Source organism: Orcinus orca, chromosome 19 (genome assembly GCF_937001465.1).
Source record: "Orcinus orca chromosome 19, mOrcOrc1.1, whole genome shotgun sequence".
Lineage (NCBI taxonomy): Eukaryota > Metazoa > Chordata > Mammalia > Artiodactyla > Delphinidae > Orcinus > Orcinus orca.
This window is the reverse complement of record NC_064577.1, coordinates 7,611,083-7,623,983: the sequence shown is the minus strand read 5'-3', so window position 1 is coordinate 7,623,983 and position 12,901 is coordinate 7,611,083. Positions and strand designations below refer to the sequence as shown.

At 52.2% G+C, this 12,901-nt stretch overlaps 1 protein-coding gene across 1 annotated transcript in view; it reads left to right on the top strand.

The window, feature by feature from the left end:
* The first annotated feature begins 345 nt into the window (after window positions 1-345).
* Window positions 346-12,901, top strand: part of PITPNA (phosphatidylinositol transfer protein alpha) — a 40,812-nt gene continuing 28,256 nt past the window's right edge. Inside the window, exons 1-3 of the mRNA XM_049701944.1 lie at window positions 346-506; window positions 4,772-4,802; window positions 9,805-9,950. Of these exons, the coding sequence (XP_049557901.1) occupies window positions 487-506; window positions 4,772-4,802; window positions 9,805-9,950 (197 nt within the window). The 5' untranslated portion in view covers window positions 346-486. The remainder of the gene's footprint in view (window positions 507-4,771; window positions 4,803-9,804; window positions 9,951-12,901) is intronic.

Sequence of the window (12,901 nt, the reverse complement as noted above, 5' to 3'; positions counted from 1 at the left end):
GAGGCCCAGCCGTACAGGGACATCTGTTCCGCCTGCAGATAATCAGTCACCCCTAGGACCCTGCAGCACACCTCGGTGTCGGCCCCACCTACTGCCCAGGTCTTGCGCACGCCCGGGACCCACCTCGGACGCGAATATCAGCGCCGCGGCCCACTTAAGGACGGGAGGGGGCGGGCCCGGGAAGGCTCTGCCTCCGCGCTTAGGTCAGCGCGCAGCGCTGCGCGTGACGCTCTGGTTGCCGCAGAGACGCCCCGCCCCCGCGCGGCGCTGCGGAACTGGAGGTCCGGGCGGCGTCGGCAGCGGCGCGGAAGGCGGCGAGGCAGGGGCGGCAGGAGCCGGCGCGGCGACCGCAGCGAGAGCGGCGGGGACAGAGCAGACAACAACGAAGGCGCACAGGCAGCCGGGCCGGGCCACGGGGAGAGCGGCCGCCGGGAAGCGGGCGGGAGGTTGGGCGGGCAGCGGGCAGCCGCCGAGCCGCGAAGCGACATGGTGCTGCTCAAGGAGTAGTGAGTGTCCAGCCGGCCGTGCGGAAGCGAGGAGGGAGGGAGAGTCGAGGATGACGAGCAGGGAGGGTGATGGCCTGGCGGAGGACGGACGGGGCCCGACGGGATGGAGAGCGCTGGATGGGCGGCCCAGCAGGGGCTGAGGGGACAGCGAGGGCCGGACAGGGCCCGAGGTGGGCCGAACGGGGATAAAGCGGGAGGGACAGCACCTGAGGTGGGGCCCAAGGGGCAGTGAGGGCCGAAGAGGCCTGAGGAGAGGCTGAGGGGACGAAGAGGGCCGGGCAGGCCTGAGATGAGGTCAAGGGGACAGTGAGAGCCGGACAGGGCATGAGGAGGGGCTGAGGGGATCGAGGGTGCTGGATGAGATGTGCGGTGGTCCTAGAGTGGAGGCTAAGGGAGGAAGGGGCCAGCCAGAGCTGCAGGACTGGCTGAGAGGACCCACCGGAGAGGGAGGAGTTGTCTGAGTGGCTGAGGAACGGTTAGACAAGGGCAGACAGGGCTGGGGAGCCGGGGAGCCAGCCAGAGTGGAGAGGGGTTTGGGGCTGAACAATACCAAGGGGCCCTGGGAGATCAGATAAGACAGCTTCAAGAATGGAGTTGGGATGATGGGGCCGAGTGTTGAGGGCAACCTGGGGTGTGAGGAGTGGCTGCCTTAGGCATCAGGGGAAGGATTGTGATAAGTAGACACAGGAAAAGGACTAGGGAGTCAGCGTCAGGCTGAGCGACAGGGGAAGGGTATAAGGAGATAGCAGAGGGGACAGATGGTGTGACATGGTGCCCACGTGGTGGGGGCAGAGGACGAGGTATTTGGGAAAGAAGGCTTAGGATGATTGCTTGGGACTTGGAGACACTTGGGTGAGGAGTCCAAAAAATATTGGGCAGTGGCTGAAGTGATATGAGGGAGTTATGGTGATGGAGAGAGCTAGGATGTTAGAAAGGGAGGAGAACAGTTTGGAAAAAGAGTATGTTTTTGAGTAAATATACATGTTATTGGAGTTGGGGTGGGGGACAGGGCCAACGTGTCTCTGGGGGATTCTCAGTCTTGGTGCAAAGAGATGGGGAAATTGCTCTGAGGCATTGATATTTTCATAAAGCCATTGACTGAGGAAAAATGGTGAAGAGTGAGGGAGTTTCTGAGTAGTTAATGGGCGGTGGAGATGAGTGACTTCTGGTAGGAGTTGCAGGGAGATGGGCTTGCTCGTGAAATCCACGGGACTGGATGACAGGTGGGGATGTTCGGATTGCTAATCTTTCAAATATGAGATGACCCATTCCTGAAGCTCATGGTTCCAAGTAAACATCTTAGGACTTTTTTTTTTCTTCTTCAAAGAGGAAAGATTGGGGGTGGGGGGAGAGGAGAGATTGGATGTGTATGTGCAGAACTTTCAGTGAAACTGTGCTTCCCTGGAGGGGAGGGCAAGTGGGCAGCATTCGGCCAGAAGCCCAGAAGGTCCGGAAGTGGGAGGTGTCCAGGTAGAGAGCATCTGGTGGAATTCACTTGGTAGCCAGGCAGGTGTGCTGAGAGCTGTTTCCATTTTGTCAGTGAAGGGACTTTGCCCCATCCCATCTGGTTTGCTCCTTGGAGGTGTTTAGTACTTTTGGACATAGTGTGGAGCTTTGGATAGCAAAGGGAAGAGACCCAGGTGTCATCCCAGCTTGACACCTCATCTGAAGAGTGTTATTTCAAAGCCCCTCCACCTCTATTTCTTTCTTTTTTTTTTTTTTTTTGGCCACACTGAGCGGCATGCGGGGATCTTAGTTCCCCGACCAGGGATCGGACCCATGCCCCCTGCAGTAGAAGCGCGGAGTCTTAACCACTGGACCGCCAGGGAAGTCCCCCCACCTCTATTTCTTGACATCCGATCTGATGCTGATCCAGCCAGAGTACAGAGTTTTGTGTGGTGAGGAGGAAGAATCTTGGGAATCCAACAAGAGGAGGGCATGGTGCACTTTGGATTTTAATCTTGACTGTACAGATGACAGACTTTTCCCATTCTCCTGATTCTTTTTTTTCTATTCCCAGTTGAATCCTAGAATCTGTAGAAACCTGTAGGTTTTGTAAAGAGGGTCAGGCAGGGAAAGGAAGGGACCTTCAGAAGAGCTCTGAGTGAGTTTTGAAGAGAGGTCCTCCCTTCTCAGTCTTTGTTCTCCACCCCTTGAAGCCTGCCAGGGAAAGGTCCAAGGTGCCAGGTGTGCAGAGCCTGCCTGGCATCTGCGTTTCCTTTCTGCCCAACTTGTGCCCTGTGTGTGCTTGGGCGTGTGTGTGCACCCCTGGGTGGGGGACCAAGAGGGGGGCATCGGAGACACCTGGCTGTGGCTGCAGCGCTGCAGCTCTGGAGAGTGCAAGTGAAGGTCACACTGAAGTGAGCACAGCTCCAGGCCCAGCCCCGCACTGCCTCTGTGGCCCTGTCCTTTGGAATTGCACCCTATTGCTGCTGAAGTGGTTTTGCTCCCAAGGAGCCAGGGAGAAATGTCTGGGTGTGCAGCTGTCCTATAGCAGCCTCAGGGCATCCTGTCGGGAACTGGCTGATGCCCATCTCTTTTTGGGGGAGACTTAACTGCCTGCCCAGGGTCTGAAGTTTGTCCCTGTTGATTTTTCTGACACTTCCTGTAACAGGATTCTCCTTGATTTGATTTCTGCAAATTCTTGGATGTGATTTTTACTGCTGTTCTTGAAGATAAAAGGCTTATTGTTTTCTAGGAAGTTTCTCCTGAGGGTGCAGAAATTGTGGCCTCCAAGTTGGAAGTATTTTTCTGCACTGTTGGCTTTCTCTAATGGGAGGACAACATTAGTGGCAGCATCCAGTAACCTGCAGGATTTACATTATTTGAGTCATTCTGGAGGAAGGGGAGTTAGCAGGCAGTAGAGACTTGGAGCCCATTTTGTTTTTCCTGCTACTTTTCTGCTCTGTGCCTTGCCTTGAGTGTGAAGTTTTTCTCAGATCCCTCTGGGTGTCTCTTGCTATCTGGGGACCTTTGTGGGACTAGAAACTAGTGAGCAGGCTCTTTACCAGCCTGGAGCAAGGATCCCAATTGGCAGGACCACTGCATAGAAAGGAGAGCATAGCAGCACGTGCTTCACCAAGCATGCAAGATGCAGGAGGCTCCAGGGGGTTCCACCTAGGGTCTGGGAACTGAGAATCTAAGCTTGGGAGCTGACTTGATTCGTAGGAATACAACTAAGCGTTTTGTTTTTTGTTTTTTGTTTTTGCGGTATGCGGGCCTCTCACCGCTGTGGCCTCTCCTGTCGCAGAGCACAGGCTCTGGACGCGCAGGCCCAGCGGCCATGGCTTACGGGCCCAGCCGCTCCGCGGCATGTGGGATCTTCCCGGACCGGGGCACGAACCCGTGTCCCCTGCATCGGCAGGCGGACCTTCAACCACTGTGCCACCAGGGAAGCCCCAACCAAGCGTTTTTGTCTCAGCTCTCTGACCTCACAGTTTTGAGCTGGGGGTTGGCCGTTGCTCTGCATTACAAATGTAAGCCACCCAGAGAAGGGCCGCTGGCCCTCACACCTCTGTGTGTGGAGTTCTGACCAGTGTGGGACTTTGCTGGCCATGGCTTCTCCATCAGGTGATTGATTGGTGGTACCTCCAACAATTGGTAGTCATTGAAATGGAGAAGGAAAAGAAAGTGATCAGTTGGGGTGTCTTTGGACAGCTTCTGGAGGTCAGGACATAAGTTAGGTGTCCTCTCCTGATGGCTTTGTGGTAGTAGCTTGTATTGTAATATCTGGCCCCAGAGCAGAGATGGTTGGTGCGTGCTCTTAGGGTGATTAATCCTCCAAGGAGCTTGGCCCCTCCCTAGCCTTTCACCTTGAGGGCTGTTGTTGGGAGGTTGGGTCCACAGAAGTAAATCCCCAGGACCTGCTTCTTTGGGTCTGAATCCTCATCTTGGCTTCGGAGTTTGCAGGGGTGAGTCCTCCTGTATCAACCTCCTATGTTAACGGAGAGAGGTAGACCCATTGGCGAGTTTTGTTGGGGAAGATATGAGTGGGAGAGAGGGAGAAGAAGACAGCTCCAAATGTGAGTCAGAGGCCTGGGAAGTAGCTGGTGAGGGGACAGGTTTGCACTGAATCACAGGGTTCTAAATGAAGTGCCAGAAGGGACAGAGGGTCGTAGCCTTGAAGCACTCGGGGCCATTCTCTGCTGGGTTTTTGACAGCGAGTGTAGCGTCACGTGCAACAAAACATTTAATACCATTCTAAGATGATGCTTTAAGAGCAGGTTTCAGAGCCTGAAGTTGATACTCTTTTCCCTCTCTTGCAGTCGAGTCATCCTACCTGTGTCTGTAGAAGAGGTAAGTCCTTTTTCTTCTTTTTATTCATAGTTGGATATACTTGCTTGTGACCCTTAGCTCAGTCGGGCTCCTGGCGGCCCACGCTAGTATCTTCTTGTGGTTTTCATGTTTGTTCTAGCATAGAGATAACCAGTACTCGATGTGAATTTTCCTGGTGCAATTTTCTGTTGAAGGAGGGCGCTTATGTATCTGACCAACTATGTGCAACCTGCCTCAAGCTGTTGACCAGCGAGATAACTTTGAATAGACACTAAACCAGCCCCTGTTACCTGCTAGAACTCAGCCTGTTTGGGGACATGTTACTGAGGGGATGAAGTACGTGCATTTCTGGGACCTCTGTGACTCAACAGGGAAGTGTGCCTGGCTCTCTCTGGTTGTGTGACAAACCAGCAGGACTGGAAATCTCTGAGGCCCTTCCTAGCCATACTCTAGGTGACTGCTAGGAAGACCGAGGCCCAGAACCCTTCTTTCACGGAGGGCAGGGAATGACAGATGGGCTTGGCTTGCCCTCTGTCCTTTTATGGTTCTTGGGCCTGACGTTCCTGTGTATAGGGATCTGGCAGGATTTGCCACAAGAAGGTTCATAGGCCGTGCTGACTCAGAGTTGGTCTCTGGGACAGCAGAAGACTGTCACAGAGCCGCCCTTGTCCCGCCCTTTCTCTGAACTTCCTTCACTCTCCTCTCCCAGTTCAGCCTTGTTCTTTGCTCCCTTTGGAATCCACAGGCCCCTCAGCTTTCAGTTAAGCTTGACTTTGGGTGAAGCTGCTCAGCCAGTATGGTGCCCTCAGTCGCCCTCTTTCCTGCAGTGTCAGCTCTTGTGATAACTTCCACCCTGTTCCAAATATGAAATGGACCTTTGAAAACTGAGATCAGGCCAACAGAGCCCGCAGCACACTTGAGATGAGACAAATGGCTTCTTGGCGCCCAAAGAGGGTCGGCAGGCATTGGCCCCCCAGAGGATTGTCTCTGGTGGTGGGCTGTACGTCTGTTAAGAGCTGTGGAGACCTGGGGGAGGGGTCAGGGTGGGCCTCGAACGTGATGTGGGAGTTCTGGGAAAGGAGGATAAGAGAAATGAGACTGGGGAAGCTGGGGGAGGGGATAGCTGGGTAGATGCTGCGATCCCTGGAGGCCCCTGAGATGTACATGGGGCCTGGGAACCACGGGCTTGGGCTGAGAGCTGTTGGCTTGGGGGAGCCCTGCTAACCCATCTCCTTTGGGGTCCTTGCTCTCTTTATGAAAAAACAGCAAGTGATGATTTTCCAAACCAGGAGGCCAAGCAGGAAGGCCCAGCACATTACTTGCCCTGAAACTTGGGGGTCCTATGCCTCTCTCTCTGCTGTACAGGAGGATCCCACACCCCAGAGAGGAAGATGTTCCCCAGGAGTTCAGGAGTACCTCAAAGTGGTGTTTAGGGGTGAAGTGGATCATTTTTACAGGGAGTTTCTTTTTTTTTTAATTAATTAATTTATTTATTTATGGCTGTGTTGGGTCTTCGCTGCTGCGCGCGGGCTTTCTCTAGTTGCGGCGAGCAGGGGCTACTCTTCGTTGTGCGTGGGCTTCTCATTGTGGTGGCTTCTCTTGTTGCGGACTATGGGCTCTAGGCGTGTGGGCTTCAGTAGTTGTGGCACGTGGGCTTAGTTGCTCCGTGGCATGTGGGATCTTCCTGGACCAGGGCTCGAACCTGTGTCCCCTGCATTGGCAGGCGGATTCTCAACCACTGCGCCACCAGGGAAGCCCCTGCAAGGAGTTTCTTGATGGAATGACAGGTGGGAGTGTCTCTGGGAGGTGTGGCAGACCCAGTAGGGCCAGCACTGTCCGGGGGCACCTCTTGGCTGATTGCTTATGGTGGAGCCAAGCATGGAGGGAAAGGGGAACTCACCTTGAGAGCGTCCACAATTGGCGGTTTTCAGTTTGTGGTTGTTTGTTTTTGGAGCATTGAGGAAATTGTGGGGTGAACTGAGCCTGAAAGCAGAAGCTTGGGAAGTCAGCACTGGTTACGATTCACCTGTAAGCCTGGTGATGGTCAACGCATTCTCAGCCATAAACCACTGATGAGAAAGCAGTGCTTGGCCTGTGCAGGGTTGAAGCAGGAGCTGCTCTTTTGATGGCTTGAACCTTGGTTCCAGGAGATCAGAAAATCTTGAATGCGGAAGCCAAAGAAGAAATAAGTAATGACCAGCCTTCTCAGAGTCTTTATCGATAACCCATCCTGACTAACGGTTCCCATGGGAACAGCCCAGTGTCATGTGGCTGTTGGATTCACTTCCCAATTGGAGGCCCTCAGAGCTTTCTGATTTGGAAGGGGAATGAAAAGAGAATAGAGAAGCCCCTGTCTTTATGACCATCCTGATGGCTTGAATCAATGTTTTGGGGTAAAATCAGCTTCTGGCTGGCCAGAGCCTTTGGCCTAATACTCACTGTGCAGGGTTTCTGGACGTTCTGCAGCAAAGCAAGAGAGCCCTGGCTGTTTAACGTGGTGTGTCCGCCAGTGGTTCCTTGCTCAGTTCGGGCCGCCTTTTCCCCCTACCGTGGGTAGGGCTGTTTTACTTCTCATTTCCAGAGATGCATGGCACCAGGCCCCTTTGGTGCCTGGGCTGGCAGGTCCACGGGGGTGGGACCAACAGCTGTGCTGTTTTTCATGACATGTTTCAGGCGCACCCACTACATCTTCCTGGGCTCCCACTCCCAGATTGCCAAAGTGGTGGAGTCTCTGTTTTCCTTAGCTGTCTTCTTTCTTGGGAACAAGGGAGCAGATCTCCAGGGCAGGGAGCACTGTCCTGGGCCAGAGGAGGCTGGAATCCTCGTCTCCTTGGGGCTCTTTATCTGATTTAATGTTCTGATCCCCATCCCCCATCTCTACCCCATCTGAGTCTGGCTGCTTTCTGCTTTCCCAGGGTGCAGAGCCATGGTGCCAAAGGGAACCCTCTGACATGAAGAGTGTCCCTCACTTGTAGCTTGTGGAGGCTAGTCTTATTCACCCCTTAGGATTAACAAAACTGCCTTACATGTCTCATTGGGATTAAAGGATCAGAATATCAAGAGAGATTAAAAGGGGAAGATGCCAGCCGAACACACTGATCCTCTTAGAGCCTGCCCTCTGATTCCTGCAGCTGAAGAGGAACCAAATGAAGGGGATTAGTCTCTGCCGGGGCCCCTCCCCAAGCAGCACCACCAGCCGGCCCCCCAGTCCCCTCCACCAGCCTGGTAAAACCGGCCTCCCCTTCCCTTTAGGACTGCTGAGTCAGTGGTTAGATGTTCTTATGACTTTTCTCTGAAACAGAATTACTGCTGCCTCCTAGGAACCCCTGGCTCAGCCAAACCCTGACCCACTTGATAGGGGATTTCATGTGTGCCTCTGTTAGGGGGTGGACTTGGAAAGGCAGAGGGACAGCTTGGGGCTCCCTGGGGGCATTGAGGCAGCCCTGATGTTGCTCTGGATTAGCAAGGTCAAGGTGACTGGCTCTCACCCAGATGTTCCTCTTTACAGGATTAACCCAGCCTTGACGGTTTGCCTGGGCCTTTCCTTGGCATCCTGCACTGCGTTTTTGCTTTGGAAGTTAGGGCTCTTTCAGCTTCGTGGTGAGCAGTGAATTGTCCTGGTGAGCTGCCTCACCTCCTTCCATGTTTGCCCAGAAACGTCTCTGTGGTGCTTAGGAGGCTGCCGGGTAGAGCAGGCCTCAAAGGCAAAACGACCTTTGTCTTTCACTCCTGAGAGTACCAGGAGCTTGGGGAAGGGGCGTGGAGGGTGAGGAAAATCGATCCCCACCCCTCCCCAAACTATAATCCAGTTTCTTTTTCTCATACTCCCTAAACTGTTGTGCCTGGTGGCATTGGCCGTGATAGGGAAGATGCATCCTTTGGTATAGGCGTAACTTCCCTTCTTAATGATTGCGTTCATTCTCTTTTCACCTCATTTTTCCCTCTAGACAGCTTCCCTCAGAGAGAAGGGAGCAGAAGGGCCAGGCCTGGGCACTGCCCAGGTCATTGGCCCTAATACTGAGTTGTCTTGAGGGATCAGAGGAGGCCAGTGATCTTGACTGGTGACTTGATAGGGTGGCATGTGACCCAAATAAAGGAAAACTAGGCTTTGGCCATCTAGTAAGTGCCAACATAGAGGGTGCGCCCAGCCAGCACTGTGGGGTAGGAATCTGTGCTGTCTAATACGGGAAGCAGGGCGCCTGCTTCAGCCCCAGGAAGCAGGAAAGCCTCAGGAGGTTTGGTTGCCTGCAGGACTGCTCTGGGAGCTGCTGGCAGGGTGAGGAGGGGCCCAACGCTGGAGAAGAACCAAGTAGATGAGCCAGTTTTTTTTTTTTTTTTTTTTTTCCCCAGTACGCAGGCCTCTCACTGTTGTGGCCTCTCCCATTGAGGAGCACAGGCTCCGGACGCGCAGGCTCAGCGGCCATGGCTCACGGGCCCAGCCGCTCTGTGGCACATGGGATCTTCCCGGACCGGGGCACGAACCCGTGTCCCCTGCATCGGCAGGCGGACTCTCAACCACTGCGCCACCAGCAAAGTCCCGATGAGCCAGTTTTATAGCAGGGGTTGTGGATTTCACAGTGCACTGGGTACCTTTCTTTACAAGAAGTCATGTCTTAGGACCTGTTTAAATGAATGGGATAAAGAGATTTCTAACAACCAACCCAGATCTTGTTTGCGGATCTGGGACCAAAGGCAGGTCCAGGGCAAAAACTACCTTGGACTCTATTTTCTGGATAGTGGTGTGAGATTAAGCATATTCACCTGCCTCCTGAAGCCTTGAAGTAGGATGTGAAAATGGGAAAGATGAAATTAAACACACCTGATGGCTAAAGAGAGGCCACGGAGCAGCTTTTCTTAGTGGCTCTCGGTGGATTTGGGCAAGGCCACATGAGAAACTGCGGGATGAGCTCCCGGATCAGGGGGTCCCAGAGCGATCTAATTGGACAGTTCTGGCAACTGGACTGTGTGCAGCCATCGAGAAGATTCTGCGTTGGCAGTAACTCCCGTCTCTCTGTTTCTTCAGTATCAAGTAGGGCAGCTGTACTCTGTGGCTGAGGCCAGCAAAAATGAAACGGGTGGTGGTGAAGGTGTGGAGGTCCTGGTGAATGAGCCCTATGAAAAGGACGGCGAGAAAGGCCAGTACACGCACAAGATCTACCACTTACAGAGGTAGGTGGCTGCACGGCAGATCAAAGGCGTCCTGGTATCAAAGTGGAGACAGCGGATCATTCGGGGTGTTTTCTGAGTTGTTAGCTGGTTGATCAAGTTGCTTCACCTGTGAGAGTAGGTAGAGGTAGTTCTTCTTTGCTCATTTAAAGGGTTGTTTGTTTTTATTATTATTCTTTATTTTTATTTTATTTATTTTTTGCGGTACGCGGGCCTCTCACTGTTGTGGCCTCTCACTGCTGTGGCCTCTCCCATTGCGGAGCACAGGCTCCGGACGCGCAGGCTCAGCGGCCATGGCTCATGGGCCCAGCCGCTCCGCGGCATGTGGGGTCTTCCTGGATCGGGGCACAAACCCGTGTCCCCTGCATCGGCAGGTGGACTCTCAACCACTGCGCCACCAGGGAAGCCCACACGTCGTATCTTTAAACAAATGTGCTAGAAGTTGTTTCACCAGTCTTCTCTTGACGTGTATTTGCAGTCATTTCCAGATGTTTACATACAGTACTCCACTAAAACTCCTTCTGCACAAATCTTTTGATGTACCCAATGTGTGTAAATCTATAGTAAATGTTCCTACAAGTAGAATTGTGGGGTCAGGTAGTATTTTAAATTCTGATATTGTGAAATCAGCTACCAGAGAAATTTTGGTACCTCTCTTTGGATCAAAGCCATAAGTATTTAAGAGTACGGCTTGAACTGATTGGTGTACCAAAATCCATTGCAAACCATACAATTGCTGAATCCCTAACCAAGACAGTAATGTTTCAGTAAACTGTAAGCTGGCCCAAAGGACATTGGAAGCCATGGTAAACATACACCAGCTTGAATGGAAATTGAATCAATCTAGTTTTAGAAACTACCCAGTACTGGAAAAAATAAACCTGCTATTTTTTTTTAATTGTGGTAAAATGTACATAACACAAAATTCACCATTCTTACCATTTCTTAAAAAATATTTATTTATCTGGTTGCACTGGATCTTAGTTGCGGCAGGCAGGCTCCTTAGTTGTGGCATGCATGTGGGATTTAGTTCCCGGACGAGGGCTCGAACCTGGGCCCCCTGCATTGGGAGCACGGAGTCTTATCCATTGTGCCACCAGGGAAGTCCCACCATTTTTAAGTTCAGTGGCATTAAGTAACATTCACATTGTTGTGCAACTTAAACCTGAACCTTAATCTCTAGTCAGTTAAACTGAGCAAAGCAGTTTCATTTTCATTTGGTAAACTCGCTGATTTAATGTAGTCTGCTGATCTAGGGATGTAAAAGTGCCAGCCCAGAGGGGTCCAGGATTTTGTGAGTGCCAGAGCCAGGAAGAGAACAACACTGAAGTGGGGAAAAAAATCTCATCAAAGGACTTCCTGGTGGTCCAATGATTAAGACTCCCTTCTTCCACTGCAGGGGGCACGGGTTTGATCCCTGGTCGGGGAACTAAGATCCCACATGCTGCGTGGTGTGGTCAAAAAGTTAAAAAAACAAAACAAAACAAAAAAACTCACCAGGATCCCATTTCCTTGACATTGTGCTCTTTTCCCACCATGCCTTCTCCTCGTCCTCCTCTGAGTTGACTGCCAACCAATACTTACTGAGCCATTAACTGTTGATTAGAATAAGGCTTAAGACACACCTTCTGGGGCTTCCCCTGTGGCGCAGTGGTTAAGAATCCGCCTGCTAATTGCAGGGAACATGGGTTCGAGCCCTGGGCTGGGAAGATCCCACATTGCCGCGGAGCGACTAAATCCTGTGCCACAACTACTGAGCCTGCACTCTAGAACGCGCAGGCCACAACTACTGAAGCCCTTGTGCCACAGCTACTGAAGCCTGCGAACCTAGAGCCCGTGCTCCGCAACAGGAGAAGCCACTGCAATGAGAAGCCTGCGCACCACAACAAAGAGTTGCCCCCGCTCACCGCAGCTAGAGAAAGCCTGCGCGCAGCAACGAAGACCCAGCGCAAACAAAAATTAATTAATTAATTTAAAAAAGACACACTTTCCCCACAGCACATTTGTATTTTTTAAAGAGAACTTTGAAAAGAGATAGTGAGGCTGGTAGTAGGGGCCAGTTGGTTCCTCAAGACTCAGCTGGTCCAGCCAAAGTGGCAGAGAGGAGGTCTGTACATATGGAGGGTGGGACATGTCTCACCTTCTCCCTTATGGAGAGGGTGGAAACTTTGAACTGCTACCTACCACTACTCTTAACCCCAAAACACCCAGTTGCCAAGAAAAGAAAAGAAAACCAACAGTAAAGAAAAGAAAACCAACAGTGCTGAATGCCATGACCACCTCCCCTCATGAGGACCAAAGCCGTTAGTTGTCCCAAATCGGAAACCATGGATTCACAGCACCCTCTTCCTTATTCGTCTTATCAAGTCCTTTTTTTTTTTAAAGATTTATTTATTATTTATTTATTTTATTTTATTTTTGGCTGCATCGGGTCTTAGTTGCGTCACGCGGGATCTTTATTGAGGCATGCGGGATCTTTCACTGCGGCACACGAGCTTCTCTCTAGTTGCGGCGTGCAGGTTTTTCTCTCTCTAGTTGTGGCGCATGGGTTCCAGAGCATGTGGGTTCTGTAGTTTGCCGCACACGGGCTCTCTATTTGAGGCTCAGGAGCTCAGTAGTTGTGGTGCGTGGGCTTAGTTGCCCCACGGCATGTGGGATCTTAGTTCCCTGACCACAGATCGAACCTGTGTCCCCTGTATTGTAAGGCGGATTCTTTAGCACTGGACCACCAGGGAAGTCCCTCATCAAGTCCTTTTGAGTCCATCTCCTTGGTTATCTCCAGCGTTTCCATTTCCTTCCATCATCTCTTGTCTGGATTACCACAGCAGCTCCTAACTGGTCTCCATGCTTTCCACTTCTCTGCACAGCTCCAAGCGTTCTGTCCAGAAGATCTGTTGCTCCCTAGCTTAGAAGCTATAGATGGCCCTTTGCCCTCGGGATAAAGTCCATCCTCT